Source organism: Oncorhynchus keta, unplaced genomic scaffold (genome assembly GCF_023373465.1).
Source record: "Oncorhynchus keta strain PuntledgeMale-10-30-2019 unplaced genomic scaffold, Oket_V2 Un_contig_8034_pilon_pilon, whole genome shotgun sequence".
Classification (NCBI taxonomy): Eukaryota; Metazoa; Chordata; class Actinopteri; order Salmoniformes; family Salmonidae; genus Oncorhynchus; species Oncorhynchus keta.
In genome coordinates, this window is record NW_026289815.1 from 19,510 (window position 1) to 44,720 (window position 25,211).

The 25,211-nt window shown below is 46.9% G+C and overlaps 1 protein-coding gene across 1 annotated transcript; it reads right to left on the reverse strand.

The window, feature by feature from the left end:
• Positions 1-6,860: 6,860 nt before the first annotated feature.
• LOC127926655 (optic atrophy 3 protein homolog) lies at positions 6,861-22,296 on the reverse strand. Its single transcript, XM_052512140.1, has 2 exons — positions 22,093-22,296; positions 6,861-7,553 (listed from the first exon to the last, which is right to left on the reverse strand). The coding sequence occupies exons 1-2, from the start codon at positions 22,283-22,285 to the stop codon at positions 7,162-7,164; spliced, it is 585 nt and encodes a 194-aa protein (XP_052368100.1). The 5' UTR covers positions 22,286-22,296; the 3' UTR covers positions 6,861-7,161.
• Positions 22,297-25,211: the final 2,915 nt, after the last annotated feature.

The window sequence follows — 25,211 nt, forward strand, 5'->3', positions numbered from 1 at the left end:
CCATCATTGGTGTAAAGTACTTAAGGCATTTTTGGGGGGGTATCTGTACTTTTATCATTTATATATTTGACTTTTTACTCCATACACTCCGAATTAAAATTATGTACTTTTTACTCCATAAATTTTCCCTGACACCCAAAAGTACATTTTGAATGCTTAGCAGGACAGAAAATGGTCCAATTCACATACTTATCAAGCGAACATCCCTGGTCATCCCTGCTGTCTCTGATCTGGAGGACTCACTAAACAGAGAACATCCCTGGTCATCTCTACTGCCTCTGATCTGGAGGACTCACTAAACAGAGAACATCCCTGGTCATCCCTACTGCCTCTGATCTGGAGGACTCACTAAACAGAGAACATCCCTGGTCATCCCTACTGCCTCTGATCTGGAGGACTCACTAAACAGAGAACATCCCTGGTCATCTCTACTGCCTCTGATCTGGAGGACTCACTAAACAGAGAACATCCCTGGTCATCCCTACTGCCTCTGATCTGGAGGACTCACTAAACAGAGAACATCCCTGAGGGTACAGGAGGACTAGAGTTGGGCTGTTGAGGGTATTGGAGGACTGGAGTTGGGCTGTTGGGGGTACTGGAGGACTAGAGTTGGGCTGTTGAGGGTATTGGAGGACTGGAGTTGGGCTGTTGGGGGTACTGGAGGACTAGAGTTGGGCTGTTGGGGTACTGGAGGACTGGAGTTGGGCTGTTGGGGGTACTGGAGGACTGGAGTTGGGCTGTTGGGGGTACTGGAGGACTAGAGTTGGGCTGTTGATGGTACAGGAGGACTAGAGTTGGGCTGTTGAGGGTATTGGAGGACTGGAGTTGGGCTGTTGGGGGTACTGGAGGACTGGAGTTGGGCTGTTGGGGGTACTGGAGGACTGGAGTTGGGCTGTTGGGGGTACTGGAGGACTAGAGTTGGGCTGTTGAGGGTACAGCAGGACTAGAGTTGGGCTGTTGAGGGTATTGGAGGACTGGAGTTGGGCTGTTGGGGGTACTGGAGGACTAGAGTTGGGCTGTTGGGGGTACTGGAGGACTGGAGTTGGGCTATCGGGGTACTGGAAGACTAGAGTTGGGCTGTTGGGGGTATTGGAGGACTGGAGTTGGGCTGTTGGGGGTATTGGAGGACTAGAGTTGGGCTGTTGGGGGTACTGGAGGACTGGAGTTGGGCTGTTGAGGGTACAGGAGGACTAGAGTTGGGCTGTTGAGGGTACAGGAGGACTAGAGTTGGGCTGTTGAGGGTACAGGAGGACTAGAGTTGGGCTATCGGGGTACTGGAAGACTAGAGTTGGGCTGTTGGGGGTATTGGAGGACTGGAGTTGGGCTGTTGGGGGTACTGGAGGACTGGAGTTGGGCTGTTGAGGGTACAGGAGGACTAGAGTTGGGCTGTTGAGGGTACAGGAGGACTAGAGTTGGGCTGTTGAGGGTACAGGAGGACTAGAGTTGGGCTGTTGAGGGTACTGGTGTTGGGCTGTTGGAGGACTGGAGGAGGGACCAGGAAACACTGGCCCTCCTTTGAATTTCATGCTGTCACAGTTACCAGCCCTTTCAAGCTTAACATCCTTATCATTTATCGCCCTCCAGGTCCCCTCGGAGAGTTCATCAATGAGCTTGATGTCTTGATAAGCTCCTTTCCTGAGGACGGCTCACCACTCACAGTTCTGGGCGACTTTAACCTCCCCACGTCTACCTTTGACTCATTCCTCTCTGCCTCCTTCTTTCCACTCCTCTCCTCTTTTGATCTCACCCTCTCACCTTCCCCCCCTACTCACAAGGCAGGCAATACGCTCGACCTCATCTTTACTAGATGCTGTTCTTCCACTAACCTCATTGCAACTCCCCTCCAAGTCTCCGACCACTACCTTGTATCCTTTTCCCTCTCGCTCTCATCCAACACTTCCCACACTGCCCCTACTCGGATGGTATCGCGCCGTCCCAACCTTCGCTCTCTCTCCCCGCTACTTTCTCCTCTTCCATCCTATCATCTCTTCCCTCTGCTCAAACCTTCTCCAACCTATCTCCTGATTCTGCCTCCTCAACCCTCCTCTCCTCCCTTTCTGCATCCTTTGACTCTCTATGTCCCCTATCTTCCAGGCCGGCTCGGTCCTCCCCTCCCGCTCCGTGGCTCGACGACTCATTGCGAGCTCACAGAACAGGGCTCCGGGCAGCCGAGCGGAAATGGAGGAAAACTCGCCTCCCTGCGGACCTGGCATGCTTTCACTCCCTCCTCTCTACATTTTCCTCCTCTGTCTCTGCTGCTAAAGCCACTTTCTACCACTCTAAATTCCAAGCATCTGCCTCTAACCCTAGGAAGCTCTTTGCCACCTTCTCCTCCCTCCTGAATCCCCCCTCCTCCCTCTCTGCAGATGACTTCGTCAACCATTTTGAAAAGAAGGTCGACGACATCCGATCCTCGTTTGCTAAGTCAAACGACACCGCTGGTTCTGCTCCCACTGCCCTACCCTGTGCTCTGACCTCTTTCTCCCTCTCTCTCCAGATGAAATCTCACGTCTTGTGACGGCCGGCCGCCCAACAACCTGCCTGCTCGACCCTATCCCCTCCTCTCTTCTCCAGACCATTTCCGGAGACCTTCTCCCTTACCTCACCTCGCTCATCAACTCATCCCTGACCGCTGGCTACGTCCCTTCCGTCTTCAAGAGAGCGAGAGTTGCACCCCTTCGGAAAAAACCTACACTCGATCCCTCCGATGTCAACAACTACAGACCAGTATCCCTTCTTTCTTTTCTCTCCAAAACTCTTGAACGTGCCGTCCTTGGCCAGCTCTCCCGCTATCTCTCTCAGAATTACCTTCTTGATCCAAATCAGTCAGGTTTCAAGACTAGTCATTCAACTGAGACTGCTCTTCTCTGTATCACGGAGGCGCTCCGCACTGCTAAAGCTAACTCTCTCCTCTGCTCTCATCCTTCTAGACCTATCGGCTGCCTTCGATACTGTGAACCATCAGATCCTCCTCTCCACCCTCTCCGAGTTGGGCATCTCCGGCGCGGCCCACGCTTGATTGCGTCCTACCTGACAGGTCGCTCCTACCAGGTGGCGTGGCGAGAATCTGTCTCCTCACCACTGGTGTCCCCCAGGGCTCTGTTCTAGGCCCTCTCCTATTCTCGCTATACACCAAGTCACTTGGCTCTGTCATAACCTCACATGGTCTCTCCTATCATTGCTATGCAGACGACACACAATTAATCTTCTCCTTTCCCCCTTCTGATGACCAGGTGGCGAATCGCATCTCTGCATGTCTGGCAGACATATCAGTGTGGATGACGGATCACCACCTCAAGCTGAACCTCGGCAAGACGGAGCTGCTCTTCCTCCCGGGGAAGGACTGCCCGTTCCATGATCTCGCCATCACGGTTGACAACTCCATTGTGTCCTCCTCCCAGAGCGCTAAGAACCTTGGCGTGATCCTGGACAACACCCTGTCGTTCTCAACTAACATCAAGGCGGTGGCCCGTTCCTGTAGGTTCATGCTCTACAACATCCGCAGAGTATGACCCTGCCTCACACAGGAAGCGGCGCAGGTCCTAATCCAGGCACTTGTCATCTCCCGTCTGGATTACTGCAACTCGCTGTTGGCTGGGCTCCCTGCCGGTGCCATTAAACCCCTACAACTCATCCAGAACGCCGCAGCCCGTCTGGTGTTCAACCTTCCCAAGTTCTCTCACGTCACCCCGCTCCTCCGCTCTCTCCACTGGCTTCCAGTTGAAGCTCGCATCCGCTACAAGACCATGGTGCTTGCCTACGGAGCTGTGAGGGGAACGGCACCTCAGTACCTCCAGGCTCTGATCAGGCCCTACACCCAAACAAGGGCACTGCGTTCATCCACCTCTGGCCTGCTCGCCTCCCTACCACTGAGGAAGTACAGTTCCCGCTTAGCCCAGTCAAAACTGTTCGCTGCTCTGGCTCCCCAATGGTGGAACACACTCCCTCACGACGCCAGGACAGCGGAGTCAATCACCACCTTCCGGAGACACCGGAAACCCCACCTCTTTAAGGAATGGAGTAGTGTTTATTTATATATATATAATAAAACTGAACAAAAATATAAACACAACATGCAACAACTTCAAAGATTTTACTGAGTTACAGTTCATATAAAGAAATCAGTCGATTGAAATAAACTCATTAGGCCCTAATTTATGGATTTCACATGACTGGGGAGGCGGGCCCACTGGGGAGGCGGGCTCACTGGGGAAGCGGGCCCACTGGGGAGGCGGGCCCACTGGGGAAGCAGGCCCACTGGGGAAGCAGGCCCAGCTAATCAGAATGAGTTTTGCCCCACAAAAGGGCCCCCCCAAAAAAAAAAAAAACTCCTCAGCACCCCACCTCAGACGATCCCGCAGGTGAAGAAGCCTGACGTGGAGGTCCTGGGCTGGTGTGGTTATACGTGGTCTGCAGTTGTGGGGCCGGTTGGACGTACTGACAAATAAACTGTCTCCAATATATTTTTGAGGTTATGGTAGATAAATTAACATTCAATTGTCTGGCAACCGTTCCGGTGGACATTCCTGCAGTCAGCATGCCAATTTCACACTCCCTCAAAACATCTGTGGCATTGTGTTTTATGACAAAACAGCACAGTGGCCTTTTAACGTCCCCAGCACAAGGTGCACCTGTGTAACAATCATGCGGTTTAATCAGCTTCTTGACATGCCACACCTTTCAGGTGGATGGATTAATCTTGGCAAATGAGAAAACGCTCACTGACAGGAATGTAAACAAATTCACACACAACATTTTAGAGAAATAAGCTGTGTGTGTGTGGAAAAATTTGGGGGATTTTTTTTATTTCAGCTCATTAAACATGGGGTCAACACTTTACAGGTTGCGTTTAAAAAATTAAAAAAAATGTTCAGTGTTAAATAAAGCATTGAACCCCCAAAAAAAAAAAAAAAATGAATACACTATATGACAGCGAGTCATTGCTCCAACAGCAGCCCCTGACACACAGCAAAACCCCCCAGTAATTAGAGTCAGGTCCACTCACACCCAGTGCTACAGGAAATCCTTATATATATATATGAAGTATAGCAGCAGACAGACAGTACTGTGTTGTGGTTGCACTTCTCTCCACTTAACTGATAAAAGGCATCTGCATAGAGGGTCGGTTTGCATCTAGCAGAACTCAGCAAACATCTGCTCGCCTTAATGAACATGACTTGAAAAATTAGGGGGGTAGTGAATCCACACTGCGGTTTGTCCCTTTTGAGCCACCGTAGCAACATACCCAGTAACACTTCCCTCAAAACAGGTCAATTTAGCCAGACAGAAATCAAGAAATCTGTAATAAAATGTTGACATTTTTTTGCAGAGGAAGTCTTAGCTGCTCAATTTCACCATTTAACAGATGTTTGGTTCTATATTCCCCATCTAACAGATGTTTGGTTCTATATTCCCCATCTAACAGATGTTTGGTTCTATATTCCCCATCTAACAGATGTTTGGTTCTATATTCCCCATCTAACAGATGTTTGGTTCTATATTCCCCATCTACCAGATGTTTGGTTCTATATTCCCCATCTACCAGATGTTTGGTTCTATATTCCCCATCTACCAGATGTTTGGTTCTATATTCCCCATCTACCAGATGTTTGGTTCTATATTCCCCATCTACCAGATGTTTGGTTCTATATTCCCCATCTAACAGATGTTTGGTTCTATATTCCCCATCTAACAGATGTTTGGTTCTATATTCACCATTTAACAGATGTTTGGTTCTATATTCCCCATCTAACAGATGTTTGGTTCTATATTCCCCATTTAACAGATGTTTGGTTCTATATTCACCATTTAACAGATGTTTGGTTCTATATTCCCCATTTAACAGATGTTTGGTTCTATATTCCCCATCTACCAGATGTTTGGTTCTATATTCCCCATCTAACAGATGTTTGGTTCTATATTCCCCATTTAACAGATGTTTGGTTCTATATTCCCCATTTAACAGATGTTTGGTTCTATATTCCCCATTTAACAGATGTTTGGTTCTATATTCCCCATCTACCAGATGTTTGGTTCTATATTCCCCATCTACCAGATGTTTGGTTCTATATTCCCCATCTACCAGATGTTTGGTTCTATATTCCCCATCTACCAGATGTTTGGTTCTATATTCCCCATCTACCAGATGTTTGGTTCTATATTCCCCATCTACCAGATGTTTGGTTCTATATTCCCCATCTACCAGATGTTTGGTTCTATATTCCCCATCTACCAGATGTTTGGTTCTATATTCCCCATCTACCAGATGTTTGGTTCTATATTCCCCATCTACCAGATGTTTGGTTCTATATTCCCCATCTACCAGATGTTTGGTTCTATATTTCTCAATTGAAAACATGTGCATGAAAACTAGTCTTGACCAGGAGAATAGAAAACTGTCGGTGGGAGGTTCCCTTCTGCACTGTTCAACCAATCCGGTAAATGCGGAGGCGGAGTTAAGATGGTATTGCATTGTTAATGCCCTCTCTCCATTTCTCCTGAAAACTAGAACATCTCAGCAGAGGCTACTTGAATGACAAACACTTCATTGAATAATCTCGTCAATAGTTCCTACTAGGAGTACTGAACATAGACAACAAAAACATCCCCAGCCAAAGACCAAAGCAAACATAATATATGCACAGACTGTTTCATCTGGGAAGCATACGGTTAAGTGTCACAGTCCTTTTATTAAACAGACATAACCTGGTGGACAGAGATCTGTCTGTTTTTAGCCAACAGCTGACTCGTGTGGCATCATAACCTAGACGGAAAGGACACACACACACACACACACACACACACACACACACACACACACACACACACACACACACACACACACACACACACACACACACACACACACACACACACGGTCCACTCCATAAATTCAGCCGCACAAAAGTAAGCAGGGATCGACACAAACGGATCTCCGTCGCTCCGTTTGCAGAGTGTGTTGTGTTGTGTTGTGTTGTGTTGTGTTGTGTTGTGTTGTGGTGTGTGTGTGTGTGTATAGAGTCCTTTAGTCTCGTCTGACAACACTACATTGAGAGAGAGAGAGAGACAGATATGAAAAGGTTAGTTATGACATGAGCGAGAATTTGGCTGAAGACAAACAGATCTGACGACCATCAGGCTAATTCTGAAATTACACAGGTATCACTTTTGACTGGGATCCACAGAAGAGGAAGCCAGAGTGGTAGCAGGATCCGAAACAGGAACCTGCGTGGTAACAGGAGGTGGTAAGGAGAGCAGCAGCCTGTTGACCTCCCTTAGCCTGGCATCCAGTGTCTCTGTGTTCAAGGTCAGCTCTCCTATCTGTGTCTGCAGACTGCCAATGGTGTGACTCAGCTCTTCTTCCTTCCTCTTAGAGTTGGCCGCCTGTCTACTGTACTCTAGGATCATACACCCCCCTCCGATGATGAAGATGATGGCCTCCCCTAGCAGCTCTGCACCCAGCTCTGCTGCCGCCTCTTCGTTCAGGGGCTTGATGGTGGAACCCCGGAATCCCATGATCCTCATCTTGGTCCTCATCTCCACCCAGTGGTAAACTAGAGCGGGAGGGAGGGAAGAGAGAACCGGTGCCATTACTATTTTATACAACAGGTGGTAAGACCATAAGCCAGGTTCAAGCCCAGCGACACACAGGCTGATATTTACCCAGGGGAAGAAATCCCATGTTTTGTATTGCGTGAGAAATGTGGAGGTGTAGATCTTTGTTTTGTTTTGGTAGCGCTGTGAGATGTGTTGGCGTCAACTTGTGGACGCACAAACAGGCCTTTTTTGTAAAAGTAAATATGGAGTCCAACCTCCACCACCTCCACCACCTCCACCCTGCAGTAAATATGGAGTCCACCCACCACCTCCACCCTGGAGTAAATATGGAGTCCAACCACCACCACCTCCACCCTGCAGTAAATATGGAGTCCAACCACCACCACCTCCACCCTGCAGTAAATATGGAGTCCAACCACCACCACCTCCACCCTGCAGTAAATATGGAGTCCAACCACCACCACCTCCACCCTGCAGTAAATATGGAGTCCAACCACCACCTCCACCCTGCAGTAAATATGGAGTCCACCACCACCACCTCCACCCTGCAGTAAATATGGAGTCCAACCACCACCTCCACCCTGCAGTAAATATGGAGTCCAACCACCACCTCCACCCTGCAGTAAATATGGAGTCCAACCACCACCTCCACCCTGCAGTAAATATGGAGTCCAACCACCACATCCACCACCTCCACCCTGCAGTAAATATGGAGTCCAACCACCACCTCCACCACCCTGCAGTAAATATGGAGTCCAACCACCACCTCCACACCCTGCAGTAAATATGGTGTCCAACCACCACCTCCAGACCCTGCAGTAAATATGGAGTCCATCCACCACCTCCACCCTGCAGTACATATGGAGTCCATCCACCACCACCTCCACCCTGCAGTAAATATGGAGTCCAACCACCACCTCCACCCTGCAGTAAATATGGAGTCCACCCACCACCTCCACCCTGCAGTAAATATGGAGTCCACCCACCACCTCCACCCTGCAGTAAATATGGAGTCCAACCACCTCCTCCACCACCTCCACCCTGCAGTAAATATGGAGTCCACCCACCACCTCCACCCTGCATTAAATATGGAGACCACCCACCACCTCCACCCTGCAGTAAATATGGAGTCCAACCACCACCTCCACCCTGCAGTAAATATGGAGTCCAACCACCACCTCCACCACCTCCACCCTGCAGTAAATATGGAGTCCACCCACCACCTCCACCCTGCAGTAAATATGGAGTCCAACCACCACATCCACCACCTCCACCCTGCAGTAAATATGGAGTCCACCCACCACCTCCACCCTGCAGTAAATATGGAGTCCAACCACCACCACCACCTCCATCCACCCTGCAGTAAATATGGAGTCCACCCACCACCTCCACCCTGCAGTAAATATGGAGTCCACCCACCACCCACCACCACCACCACCCTGCAGTAAATATGGAGTCCACCCACCACCACCTCCACCCTGCAGTAAATATGGAGTCCACCCACCACCTCCACCACCTCCACCCTGCAGTAAATATGGAGTCCACCCACCACCTCCACCACCTCCACCCTGCAGTAAATATGGAGTCCACCCACCACCTCCACCCTGCAGTAAATATGGAGTCCACCACCTCCACCCTGCAGTAAATATGGAGTCCACCCACCACCTCCACCCTGCAGTAAATATGGAGTCCACCACCTCCACCCTGCAGTAAATATGGAGTCCACCCACCACCTCCACCCTGCAGTAAATATGGAGTCCACCCACCACCACCTCCAGACCCTGCAGTAAATATGGAGTCCAACCACCACCTCCACCACCTCCACCCTGCAGTAAATATGGAGTCCACCCACCACCTCCACCCTGCAGTAAATATGGAGTCCACCCACCACCTCCACCCTGCAGTAAATATGGAGTCCACCCACCACCTCCACCCTGCAGTAAATATGGAGTCCAACCACCACCTCCACCACCTCCACCCTGCAGTAAATATGGAGTCCACCCACCACCTCCACCTCCACCCTGCAGTAAATATGGAGTCCATCCACCACCTCCACCCTGCAGTAAATATGGAGTCCAACCACCACCTCCACCACCTCCACCCTGCAGTAAATATGGAGTCCACCCACCACCTCCACCACCTCCACCCTGCAGTAAATATGGAGTCCACCCACCACCTCCACCCTGCAGTAAATATGGAGTCCAACCACCACCACCACCTCCATCCACCCTGCAGTAAATATGGAGTCCACCCACCACCTCCACCCTGCAGTAAATATGGAGTCCAACCACCACCTCCACCCTGCAGTAAATATGGAGTCCAACCACCACCTCCACCCTGCAGTAAATATGGAGTCCACCCACCACCTCCACCCTGCAGTAAATATGGAGTCCACCCACCACCTCCACCCTGCAGTAAATATGGAGTCCACCCACCACCACCTCCACCCTGCAGTAAATATGGAGTCCACCCACCACCTCCACCCTGCAGTAAATATGGAGTCCACCCACCACCTCCACCCTGCAGTAAATATGGAGTCCAACCACCACCTCCACCACCCTGCAGTAAATATGGAGTCCAACCACCACCTCCAGACCCTGCAGTAAATATGGTGTCCAACCACCACCTCCAGACCCTGCAGTAAATATGGAGTCCAACCACCACCTCCACCACCTCCACCCTGCAGTACATATGGAGTCCAACCCCCACCACCTCCACCCTGCAGTAAATATGGAGTCCAACCACCTCCTCCACCACCTCCACCCTGCAGTAAATATGGAGTCCACCCACCACCTCCACCCTCCAGTAAATATGGAGTCCACCCACCACCTCCACCCTGCAGTAAATATGGAGTCCACCACCTCCACCCTGCAGTAAATATGGAGTCCACCCACCACCTCCACCCTGCAGTAAATATGGAGTCCACCCACCACCCACCACCACCACCACCCTGCAGTAAATATGGAGTCCACCCACCACCACCTCCACCCTGCAGTAAATATGGAGTCCACCCACCACCTCCACCACCTCCACCCTGCAGTAAATATGGAGTCCACCCACCACCTCCACCCTGCAGTAAATATGGAGTCCACCACCTCCACCCTGCAGTAAATATGGAGTCCACCCACCACCTCCACCCTGCAGTAAATATGGAGTCCACCCACCACCTCCACCCTGCAGTAAATATGGAGTCCACCCACCACCACCTCCACCCTGCAGTAAATATGGAGTCCACCCACCACCTCCACCCTGCAGTAAATATGGAGTCCACCCACCACCTCCACCCTGCAGTAAATATGGAGTCCACCCACCACCACCTCCACCCTGCAGTAAATATGGAGTCCACCCACCACCTCCACCACCTCCACCCTGCAGTAAATATGGAGTCCACCCACCACCTCCACCTCCACCCTGCAGTAAATATTTAGTCCACCCACCACCTCCACCACCTCCACCCTGCAGTAAATATGGAGTCCACCCACCACCTCCACCACCTCCACCGGTGTATGGTGATGACTGCAGTAAATATGGAGTCCACCCACCACCTCCACCACCTCCACCCTGCAGTAAATATGGAGTCCACCCACCACCTCCACCCTGCAGTAAATATGGAGTCCAACCACCACCTCCACCCTGCAGTAAATATGGAGTCATGCGACGTGTGGTCCTCCCACTACAACTGGTCAGGAAAGCAGTTTATTCAGCTACAGATGATGACAGTGTATGGTGACGATGATGATGACAGTGTATGGTGATGACAGTGTATGGTGACGATGATGATGACAGTGTATGGTGATGATGACGATGACAGTGTATGGTGATGATGACAGTGTATGGTGATGATGACGATGACAGTGTATGGTGATGATGACGATGACAGTGTATGGTGATGACAATGACAGTGTATGGTGATGATGACAATGACAGTGTATTACATTTACATTTACGTCATTTAGCAGACGCTCTTATCCAGAGCGACTTACAAATTGGTGCATACACCTTATGACAACCAGTGGAACAGCCACTTGCATCTAAATCTTGTTGGGGGGGAAGGGGGGATGATGGTGATGATGACGACGATGACAGTGTATGGTGACGATGATGATGACAGTGTATGGTGACGATGATGATGACAGTGTATGGTGACGATGATGATGACAGTGTATGGTGACGATGATGATGACAGTGTATGGTGATGACAATGTATGGTGATAATGATGATGACATTGTATGGTGATAATGATGATGACAGTGTATGGTGATGATGATGATGACAGTGTATGGTGATGATGACGATGACAGTGTATGGTGATGATGACGATGACAGTGTATGGTGATGATGACGATGACAGTGTATGGTGATGACAGTGTCTGGTGATGACAGTGTCTGGTGATGACAGTGTCTGGTGATGACAGAGTCTGGTGATGACGATGATGACAGTGTATGGTGATGATGATGATGATGACAGTGTATGGTGATGACGGTGTATGGTGATGACAGTGTATGGTGATGACGATGACAGTGTATGGTGATGACAGTGTATGGTGATGACGATGACAGTGTATGGTGATGACGATGACAGTGTGTGGTGATGACGATGACAGTGTATGGTGATGACAGTGTATGGTGATGACAGTGTATGGTGATGACAGTGTATGGTGATGACAGTGTCTGGTGATGACAGTGTCTGGTGACGACAGTGTCTGGTGATGATGGTGATGACAGTGTATGGTGATGACGGTGATGACAGTGTATGGTGATGACGGTGATGACAGTGTATGGTGATGACGGTGATGACAGTGTATGGTGATGACGGTGATGACAGTGTATGGTGATGACGGTGATGACAGTGTATGGTGATGACAGTGTATGGTGACGATGATGACAGTGTATGGTGGTGACGACGATGATGACAGTGTATGGTGATGATGATGACAGTGTATGGTGACGATGATGACAGTGTATGGTGATGATGGTGATGACAGTGTATGGTGATGACAGTGATGACAGTGTATGGTGGTGACGATGATGACAGTGTATGGTGACGATGATGACAGTGTATGGTGGTGACGATGATGACAGTGTATGGTGGTGACGATGATGACAGTGTATGGTGACGATGATGACAGTGTATGGTGACGATGATGACAGTGTATGGTGACGATGATGACAGTGTATGGTGGTGACGATGACAGTGTATGGTGATGACGATGATGACAGTGTATGGTGACGATGATGACAGTGTATGGTGACGATGATGCGTAGCCTAGTGGTTAGAGTGTTGGACTAGTAACCGGAAGGTTGCGAGTTCAAACCCCCGAGCTGACAAGGTACAAATCTGTCGTTCTGCCCCTGAACAGGCAGTTAACCCACTGTTCCCAGGCCGTCATTGAAAATAAGAATGTGTTCTTAACTGACTTGCCTGGTTAAATAAAGGTTAAATTCAATTTAAAAATTCCATTAAATATCAAGTGTCTGATTCTGGTGACACGATGCTCGTCTGCCGTTTGACAAATACAAATAGTCTGTATCTGCCAGCCCTGTATAGAACCAACCCTGTATAGAACCAGCCCTGTCTAGAACCAGCCCTGTCTAGAACCAGCCCTGTCTAGAACCAGCCCTGTATAGAACCAGCCCTGTATAGAACCAGCCCTGTATAGAACCAGCCCTCTAGAACCAGCCCTTACCCATAATAACCATCATCTTCATGTAGACTAGCCTACCAGCACTGTATCTGCCAGCCCTGTATAGAACCAGCCCTGTATAGAACCAGCCCTGTATAGAACCAGCCCTCTCTTACCCATAATAACCATCATCTTCATGTAGACTAGCCTACCACAGCACTGTATCTGCCAGCCCTGTCTAGAACCAGCCCTGTATAGAACCAGCCCTGTATAGAACCAGCCCTGTATAGAACCAGCCCTGTATAGAACCAGCCCTGTATAGAACCAGCCCTGTATAGAACCAGCCCCTCTTACCCATAATAATCATCATCATCATGTAGACTAGCCTACCAGCACTGTATAGAACCAGCCCTCTCTTACCCATAATAATCATCATCATCACGTAGACTAGCCTACCAGCACTGTATAGAACCAGCACTGTATAGAACCAGCACTGTATAGAACCAGCCCTGTATAGAACCAGCCCTGTATAGAACCAGCCCTCTCTTACCCATAATAATCATCATCATCATGTAGACTAGCCTACCAGCACTGTATAGAACCAGCCCTCTTACCCATAATAATCATCATCATCATGTAGACTAGCCTACCAGCACTGTATAGAACCAGCCCTCTCTTACCCATAATAATCATCATCATCATGTAGACTAGCCTACCAGCACTGTCTAGAACCAGCCCTGTCTAGAACCAGCCCTGTCTAGAACCAGCCCTGTCTAGAACCAGCCCTGTATAGAACCAGCCCTCTCTTACCCATACTAATCATCATCGTCATGTAGACTAGCCTACCAGCACTGTATCTGCCAGCCCTGTATAGAACCAGCCCTATATAGAACCAGCCCTGTCTAGAACCAGCCCTATATAGAACCAGCCCTGTCTAGAACCAGCCCTGTCTAGAACCAGCCCTGTATAGAACCAGCCATGTATAGAACCAACCCTATATAGAACCAGCCCTGTCTAGAACCAGCCCTGTCTAGAACCAGCCCTGTATAGAACCAGCCATGTATAGAACCAGCACTGTATCTGCCAGCCCTGTATAGAACCAACCCTATATAGAACCAGCCCTGTCTAGAACCAGCCCTGTCTAGAACCAGCCCTGTATAGAACCAGCCATGTATAGAACCAGCACTGTATCTGCCAGCCCTGTATAGAACCAACCCTATATAGAACCAGCCCTGTCTAGAACCAGCCCTGTATAGAACCAGCCATGTATAGAACCAGCACTGTATAGAACCAGCACTGTATAGAACCAGCACTGTATAGAACCAGCACTGTATAGAACCAGCACTGTATAGAACCAGCACTGTATAGAACCAGCCCTCTCTTACCCATAATAATCATCATCATCATGTAGACTAGCCTACCAGCACTGTATAGAACCAGCCCTCTCTTACCCATAATAATCATCATCATCATGTAGACTAGCCTACCAGCACTGTATAGAACCAGCACTGTATAGAACCAGCCCTGTATAGAACCAGCCCTGTATAGAACCAGCCCTGTCTTACCCATAATAATCATCATCATCATGTAGACTAGCCTACCAGCCCTGTATCTGCCAGCCCTGTATAGAACCAGCCCTGTCTAGAACCAGCCCTGTATAGAACCAGCACTGTATAGAACCAGCCCTGTCTAGAACCAGCCCTGTATAGAACCAGCCCTGTATAGAACCAGCCCTGTATAGAACCAGCCATGTATAGAACCAGCCCTGTATAGAACCAGCCCTGTATAGAACCAGCCCTGTATAGAACCAGCCCTGTATAGAACCAGCACTGTATAGAACCAGCACTGTATAGAACCAGCCCTGTATAGAACCAGCCCTGTATAGAACCAGCCCTGTATAGAACCAGCCCTCTCTACCCATAATAATCATCATCATCATGTAGACTAGCCTACCAGCACTGTATAGAACCAGCCCTGTATAGAACCAGCCCTGTATAGAACCAGCCCTGTCTTACCCATAATAATCATCATCATCATGTAGACTAGCCTACCAGCACTGTATCTGCCAGCCCTGTATAGAACCAGCCCTGTTTAGAACCAGCCCTGTATAGAACCAGCCCTGTATAGAACCAGCCCTGTATAGAACCAGCACTGTATCTGCCAGCCCTGTAGACAACCAGTCCTGTCTAGAACCAGCCCTGTCTAGAACCAGCCCTGTCTAGAACTAGCCCTGTATAGAACCAGCCCTGTATAGAACCAGCACTGTATAGAACCAGCCCTATAGAACCAGCCCTGTATAGAACCAGCCCTGTATAGAACCAGCCCTCTCTTACCCATAATAATCATCATCATCATCATCATCATGTAGACTCAGCCTACCAGCCCTGTCTAGAACCAGCCCTGTATAGAACCAGCCCTGTATAGAACCAGCACTGTATAGAACCAGCCATATATAGAACCAGCCCTGTCTAGAACCAGCCCTGTCTAGAACCAGCCCTGTCTAGAACCAGCCCTGTCTAGAACTAGCCCTGTCTAGAACCAGCCCTGTATAGAACCAGCCCTGTATAGAACCAGCCCTGTCTAGAACCAGCACTGTCTAGAACCAGCACTGTCTAGAACCAGCCCCTCTTACCCATAATAATCATCATCATCATCATGTAGACTAGCCTACCAGCACTGTATAGAACCAGCCCCTCTTACCCATAATAATCATCATCGTCATGTAGACTAGCCTACCAGCACTGTATCTGCCAGCCCTGTATAGAACCAACCCTATATAGAACCAGCCCTGTCTAGAACCAGCCCTGTCTAGAACCAGCCCTGTCTAGAACCAGCCATGTATATAACCAGCACTGTATCTGCCAGCCCTGTATAGAACCAACCCTATATAGAACCAGCCCTGTCTAGAACCAGCCCTGTATAGAACCAGCCCTGTATAGAACCAGCCCTGTATAGAACCAGCCCTGTATAGAACCAGCACTGTATAGAACCAGCCATGTATAGAACCAGCCATGTATAGAACCAGCACTGTATAGAACCAGCACTGTATAGAACCAGCACTGTATAGAACCAGCCCTCTCTTACCCATAATAATCATCATCATCATGTAGACTAGCCTACCAGCACTGTATAGAACCAGCCCTGTATAGAACCAGCCCTGTATAGAACCAGCCCTGTATAGAACCAGCCCTCTCTTACCCATAATAACCATCATCTTCATGTAGACTAGCCTACCAGCACTGTATCTGCCAGCCCTGTCTAGAACCAGCCCTGTATAGAACCAGCCCTGTATAGAACCAGCCCTGTCTAGAACCAGCCCTGTCTAGAACCAGCCCTGTCTAGAACCAGCCCTGTATAGAACCAGCCCTGTCTAGAACCAGCCCTGTATAGAACCAGCCCTGTATAGAACCAGCCCTGTATAGAACCAGCACTGTATAGAACCAGCACTGTATAGAACCAGCACTGTATAGAACCAGCCCTGTATAGAACCAGCTCTCTTACCCATAATAATCATCATCATCATGTAGACTAGCCTACCAGCAATGTATAGAACCAGCCCTGTATAGAACCAGCCCTGTATAGAACAAGCCCTGTATAGAACCAGCCCTGTCTTACCCATAATAATCATCATCATCATGTAGACTAGCCTACCAGCACTGTATCTGCCAGCCCTGTATAGAACCAGCCCTGTTTAGAACCAGCCCTGTATAGAACCAGCCCTGTATAGAACCAGCACTGTATCTGCCAGCCCTGTAGACAACCAGTCCTGTCTAGAACCAGCCCTGTCTAGAACCAGCCCTGTCTAGAACTAGCCCTGTATAGAACCAGCCCTGTATAGAACCAGCACTGTATAGAACCAGCCCTGTTAGAACCAGCCCTGTCTAGAACCAGCCCTCTCTTACCCATAATAATCATCATCATCATCATCATGTAGACTAGCCTACCAGCCCTGTCTAGAACCAGCCCTGTATAGAACCAGCACTGTATAGAACCAGCCCTGTCTAGAACCAGCCCTGTCTAGAACCAGCACTGTCTAGAACCAGCCCTGTCTAGAACCAGCCCTGTCTAGAACCAGCCCTGTCTAGAACCAGCCCTGTATAAAACCAGCACTGTCTAGAACCAGCCCTGTATAGAACCAGCACTGTCTAGAACCAGCCCTGTCTAGAACCAGCACTGTCTAGAACCAGCCCTGTCTAGAACCAGCACTGTCTAGAACCAGCACTGTCTAGAACCAGCCCTGTCTAGAACCAGCCCTGTCTAGAACCAGCACTGTCTAGAACCAGCCCTGTCTAGAACCAGCCCTGTATAAACCAGCCCTGTATAAAACCAGCCCTGTATAAAACCAGCCCTGTATAGAACCAGCACTGTATAGAACCAGCACTGTCTAGAACCAGCCCTGTCTAGAACCAGCCCTGTCTAGAACCAGCACTGTCTAGAACCAGCCCTGTCTAGAACCAGCACTGTCTAGAACCAGCCCTGTCTAGAACCAGCCCTCTCTTACCCATAATAATCATCATCATCATCATCATGTAGACTAGCCTACCAGCACTGTATCTGCCAGCCCTGTATAGAACCAGCCCTGTTTAGAACCAGCCCTGTATAGAACTGTCAGAACCAGCCCTGTCTAGAACCAGCCCTGTCTAGAACCAGCACTGTCTAGAACCAGCACTGTCTAGAACCAGCCCTCTCTTACCCATAATAATCATCATCATCATCATGTAGACTAGCCTACCAGCCCTGTATAGAACCAGCCCTGTCTAGAACCAGCACTGTCTAGAACCAGCCCCTCTTACCCATAATAATAATCATCATCATCATCATGTAGACTAGCCTACCAGCCCTGTATAGAACCAGCCCTGTCTATAACCAGCCCTGTCTAGAACCAGCCCTCTCTTACCCATAATAATCATCATCATCATCATGTAGACTAGCCTACCAGCCCTGTCTAGAACCAGCCCTGTCTAGAACCAGCCCTGTCTAGAACCAGCCCTCTCTTACCCATAATAATCATCATCATCATCATGTAGACTAGCCTACCAGCCCTGTATCTGTGAGCTGTTGGGCTGGAGACCACAAGCCAAGACCAGAGGAGGCACATTTGCTATTTAAACACAACAGTTTTTCCCGACAAAACAGTAGAGTTTAAAGTGCAATGGAGAAACACTGAACTTTAGAGATTTGGATTCAGGACATGAAAACTTAAGTGAAAAACTACAAGTCAGTTTGGTGCAAATACACCACTGGGGGGAACCATTGGCATATTTTCTTAATGCAGATTTTAGAATATTCACAAGAAGAAGAAAAATAAAATCGGTCGCCATTTGGATAGAAACCTAGCTACTGAAAAATACTGTTGACGGCAAACTAACGTGATATGAAAGTAGGAGAGGTTTATTTCTAGAAACGTACCACAATTGAGAATCGATTCAGACGGGAGTATTTGACTGTTTGGGCTGCCAGAGAGCCAATTCACTTCTAAGACAGAATATCTCAGGTCCTTGGACTATATGGGCTGCCAGAGAGCCAATTCACTTCTAAGACAGAACATCTAAGGTCCTTGGACTATATGGGCTGCCAGAGAGCTAAATTCACTTCTAAGACAGAATATCTAAGGTCCTTGGACTATATGGGCTGCCAGAGAGCTAAATTCACTTCTAAGACAGAATATCTAAGGTCCTTGGACTATATGGGCTGCCAGAGAGCCAATTCACTTCTAAGACAGAACATCTAAGGTCCTTGGACTATATGGGCTGCCAGAGAGCCAATTCACTTCTAAGACAGAACATCTAAGGTCCTTGGACTATATGGGCTGCCAGAGAGCCAATTCACTTCTAAGACAGAATATCTCAGGTCCTTGGACTATATGGGCTGCCAGAGAGCCAATTCACTTCTAAGACAGAATATCTAAGGTCCTTGGACTATATGGGCTGCCAGAGAGCCAATTCACTTCTAAGACAGAATATCTAAGGTCCTTGGACTATATGGGCTGCCAGAGAGCCAATTCACTTCTAAGACAGAACATCTAAGGTCCTTGGACTATATGGGCTGCCAGAGAGCCAATTCACTTCTAAGACAGAACATCTAAGGTCCTTGGACTATATGGGCTGCCAGAGAGCCAATTCACTTCTAAGACAGAACATCTAAGGTCCTTGGACTATAAGGGCTGCCAGAGAGCCAATTCACTTCTAAGACAGAACATCTAAGGTCCTTGGACTATATGGGCTGCCAGAGAGCCAATTCACTTCTAAGACAGAACATCTCAGGTCCTTGGACTATATGGGCTGCCAGAGAGCCAATTCACTTCTAAGACAGAACATCTATGGTCTTGGACTGGGCTGCCAGAGACAATTCACTTCTATGGGACTATATGGGCTGCCAGAGAGCCAATTCACTTCTAAGACAGAACATCTATGGTCCTTGGACTATATGGGCTGCCAGAGAGCCAATTCACTTCTAAGACAGAACATCTATGGTCCTTGGACTATATGGGCTGCCAGAGAGCCAATTCACTTCTAAGACAGAACATCTATGGTCCTGGACTATAAGAGCCAATTCACTTCTAAGACAGAACATCTATGGTCCTTGGACTATATGGGCTGCCAGAGAGCTAAATTCACTTCTAAGACAGAACATCTATGGTCCTTGGACTATATGGGCTGCCAGAGAGCTAAATTCACTTCTAAGACAGAACATCTAAAGTCCTTGGACTATATGGGCTGCCGGAGAACTAAATTCACTTCTAAGACAGAATATCTAAGAATATCTAAGGTCCTTGGACTATATGGGCTGCCAGAGAGCCAATTCACTTCTAAGACAGAACATCTAAGGTCCTTGGACTATATGGGCTGCCAGAGAGCCAATTCACTTCTAAGACAGAACATCTAAGGTCCTTGGACTATATGGGCTGCCAGAGAGCCAATTCACTTCTAAGACAGAACATCTAAGGTCCTTGGACTATATGGGCTGCCAGAGAGCCAATTCACTTCTAAGACAGAACATCTAAGGTCCTTGGACTATATGGGCTGCCAGAGAGCCAATTATAGCTAAAACCAAGATAGTACATCTGTGTTTTCAATGTGAGTAAATGAAGCAGTGTGTATAACAACCTAATGAGATCCTATTGGTGTTTTCTAGCATGTATCCATTTACTTCTCTGTCGTTCGCGTGTGTAATAACTCATATTTGCATCTTTATGTAATACATGTATCACTAGCCACTTTAAACAATGCTACCTTATATAATGTTTACATACCCTACATTATTCATCTCATATGCATACGTATATACTGTACTCTATATCATCTACTGCATCCTTATGTAATACATGTATCACTAGCAACTTTAACTATGCCACTTTGTTTACTTTGTCTACACACTCATCTCATATGTATATACTGCACTCAATACCATCTACTGCAATCTTGCCTATGCCGCTCTGTACCATCACTCACTCATATATCTTTATGTACATATTCTTTATCCCCTTACACTTGTGTGTATAAGACAGTAGTTTTGGAATTGTTAGCTAGATTACTTGTTGGTTATTACTGCGTTGTCGGAACTAGAAGCACAAGCATTTCGCTACACTCACATTAACATCTGCTAACCATGTGTATGTGACAAATAACATCTGCTAACCATGTGTATGTGACCATTAACATCTGCTAACCATGTGTATGTGACCATTAACATCTGCTAACCATGTGTATGTGACAAATACAATTAGATTTGATTTGAAGTCGCCCTTGCACACCATGTAAACAACGCCATGTAAACAACGCCATGTAAACAACGCCATGTAAACAACGCCATGTAAACAACGCCATGTAAACAACGCCATGTAAACAACACCATGTAAACAACACCATGTAAACAACACCATGTAAACAACACCATGTAAACAACGTCATGTAAACAACGTCATTTAAACTTTTGGCAAAAGGTCACGTCTACAAAACTTTGTGCACTTTGTTCGTAACAGAAAAATTTAAGAGCTTTTCTTCAACGTGAAGAAGAATGCCAAGCCCAGTTCCATCTCACTCCATGCTCTCCCACTGGGCTTCCTTCTCCTCGACATATTTGGTGTGGAAAGTGGAAATTCCAACCGGATGCTTCAGATTGATACAAAAATCAGTGAAACATCTGGCTCCTTGTTCTATCTGTGATGCAGTGACAGAGGAGTTCACTAGGTAAACTCAAACTTCACAGAGACAATAACAGAGGTTGTAAACACAGCTCATCCAGAATAGCAGGGTGTAACTGCCGCCCGCAATTCAGGGCATTCCTGTATCTGTAGGAACCCCTCTTTATATTGGTTAATGCTTGGCCTCCTCCAGTACACAGGCTGGAGGAAGGGGCGCTCCAGTACAGTAGGTGGCGATAATGCACTCTAACGTTGGATGCCGACTGCCAAAAACCCCACAGAAGGAGGAGGTGGGGCCGACAAAACAAATGCAAAATTGATCTGAATCTTTTCATCTATAGTGACATAGCTAATAGTGTAATACTACTGCTTGGAGGTCAATGTAATGTAAAACAAAATGTACAGTTCATTCGTAATAATGGCAAAAATAAATAAATAAAATAATTTCCTACAGACAACCTCAATGACAAACGAAAGAGTCCTGCACTCATTAATTTTAACCGCGCTCCAATTGGCTACATGGTTCGCTGGATAATCCTCCTGACTGACGCACCTACTGTATCATTGGACCATTTCTATTTCAATCACCAAGAGTCACAAATGGGCGTTCTTCACGATCATGCCCATGTAAACTATTGGCCTAGCGGCAGTGACAGGTGAATTCTATTGGTTAACTATTACATGACCCTCCCGTCCTTCGACTCTCCCCAACCTCCCGTTTAACAGAACCACTCAGTCCGTCGCTTCAATGAAACTAAATGACTTACTCTGTCCCGGTGGAAGACAAACATATGTCTTAAAGAACTCGCTCCGGAGAGCCCCGGCCTTGAGCTTGTTGGCTACGGGCTTGCTGAGCTGCCGTACACCGAGGTAGAGGAGCTTGGCGATGGGGAAGGCACCGACAGCCATCTTCACGGAAACACTCCTTCTTCTTCGTTGAGGTTTAACGGTGGTTGGCATCCAATAAATGTTGAATTACCGCCACCTACTAGACTGGAGTACAACTCCTTTATACTTTGCTTGAAAAAATAATAAATAAACAAATCCCCTAACACAATACTCACAAAATAAATTCTAAAAAAAAAAAAAAAAAAGACTCTACTCCACTATTTTAATCTATTAAGTCCTACCTCAGGCCAACCCTAGACCTAACTGGGCTCTCAAGTGGCACAGTGGTCTAAAACACTGTATCTCAGTGCTTGAGATTTCACAACAGGTTCAAATCCAGGCTCTATCACTAACTGGCTATGATTGGGTAGCCCACAATTGGTACAGTATCGCTTAGGTTTCGTTGTTGTATGCTGTCATTTTAAATATGATTTTTTTCTTAACTGACTTTCCTAGTTAGAAAATATTTAAACATCTGAAAGGATGGGACACACCCTGTAATTCTTCTGATGTCAAGTCTCACACACCCAAATACCTCTGCAACTGCCAAGGAAACTCTTCTTTGGTGGTGCTTTAGGGCTGAATACACCGGAAACGGTGTATTGCCGCCCCTACTGGATAGGGAACTCCAAAACAGAAAACAGAAAATAAACCAAAACTTTTTAAGTGTCACGGTGCTGACTTTTGCCCGTCGCCTGCAGCAAAGCCTCTATCCCGCCCCCTGGCTGGGCAGAGTACTGTAGGATTTGTGTCACTTCGGTGTAACAAGGGCCTTGCTGTGCGGCCCCACCAACCCTTCTATGTATTCGTAATGGCCCTTCGCGTGAGTTGGGTTTGTTCATTCGTTCACGTTGTCACTCCCTTATTTCCCGGTCTAGTGTGGGACCTTGGATAGATGAGGACTTTATTACTTTATGTTTATAGACTCTTCCTATACTCCCTAACCTTGGGTCCTCTTCTCTTTATATATCCTTCTGTAGCTCAGTTGGTAGAGCATGGCACTTGTAACGCCAGGGTAGTGGGTTCGATTCCCGGGACCACCCATACGTAGAATGTATGCACACATGACTGTAAGTCGCTTTGGATAAAAGCGTCTGCTAAATGGCATATATTATTATTATTATTATTATTATATATTATCAATACCTAATAACAGTAGTCTAGTGTGGGACCTTGGATAGATGAGGACTTTATTACTATATGTTTATAGACTCTTCCTATACTCCCTAACCTTGGGTCCTCTTCTCTTATATATCAATACCTAATAACAGTAGTCTAGTGTGGGGTCTTGGATAGATGAGGACTTTATTACTATATGTTTATAGACTCTTCCTATACTCCCTAACCTTGGGTCCTCTTCTCTTATATATCAATACCTAATAACAGTAGTCTAGTGTCGGGCCATGTTTATAGACTCTTTCTATACTCCCTTACCTTGTCTCTCTTTATATATCAATACCTAATAACTCATCTTCTGTTAGTTATTATGCTCGTCAGCTAGTAGTCACTTGGAAACTAGTATTGCTATATGTATTTGACTTTTCCAAAGATATATTATTGTCCACACAATGAAATATTCTTTAGTGCAATCACTTGAACCTATAACCAGGGTCACTTTCTGTTCCGTGAGAGTATCAGAGGCGTTTGCTCTCCAGATTGTTAATCTGGCCTCGTTGTCAAAGTTTCATGCTTTTATTAAAGTCAATACGTTTTTGGTCTTTATACACGTTATTACAATTCAATGGTTCTACAGTTTCCTAATACATAAATAATGCTCAATTAATCCTTAATGCGCTATACTATACAATCAATCCTTAATGCGCTATGCTATGCCACGTAATATTTTGCAAAGGTAAAAAGCTTAACACACTTCTTTATGACTCTTCAAACAAAGCAAACACCCACATATTTACCTTGAAGCTCTGTTCCCTTGGTCCTTCCACTGGGCTCTATAAGAGTAGTAATATTTATGCAGCCTTCTGCTGTTTATACTACTATAATCTTCTTATTTAGCCCGAATTTCCTATGGTTTTTACTGCCTACTGTTTAGATATTAGTTTCCTATGGTTTTTACTGCCTACTGTTTAGATATTAGTTTCCTATGGTTTTTACTGTCTACTGTTTAGATATTAGTTTCCTATGGTTTTTACTGCCTACTGTTTAGATATTAGTTTCCTATGGTTTTTACTGTCTACTGTTTAGATATTAGTTTCCTATGGTTTTTACTGCCTACTGTTTAGATATTAGTTTCCTATGGTTTTTACTGCCTACTGTTTAGATATTAGTTTCCTATGGTTTTTACTGCCTACTGTTTAGATATTAGTTTCCTATGGTTTTTACTGTCTACTGTTTAGATATTAGTTTCCTATGGTTTTTACTGTCTACTGTTTAGATATTAGTTTCCTATGGTTTTTACTGCCTACTGTTTAGATATTAGTTTCCTATGGTTTTTACTGTCTACTGTTTAGATATTAGTTTCCTATGGTTTTTACTGTCTACTGTTTAGATATTAGTTTCCTATGGTTTTTACTGTCTACTGTTTAGATATTAGTTTCCTATGGTTTTTACTGTCTACTGTTTAGATATTAGTTTCCTATGGTTTTTACTGTCTACTGTTTAGATATTGATTCCTTCTTATCGACCTTTGGCTGCTACGAGGCTTTAACTATTCCTGGGCTTTTTCATTCTTGCCGAACTGCGATTGTTACTGACACACCAAAGATGGAACGTTGTTGCTATCAAGAGTTCTCCTCACCTCACACTGTTGAGGGGCGAAGTTCTCCTCACCTCACATTGTTGATTGGGGTGAAGTTCTCCACACCTCACATTATTGAGGGGCGAAGTTCTCCTCACCTCACATTGTTGAGGGGTGAAGTTCTCCTCACCTCACATTATTGAGGGGCGAAGTTCTCCACACCTCACATTATTGAGGGGCGAAGTTCTCCTCACCTCACATTGTTGAGGGGTGAAGTTCTCCTCACCTCACATTGTTGAGGGG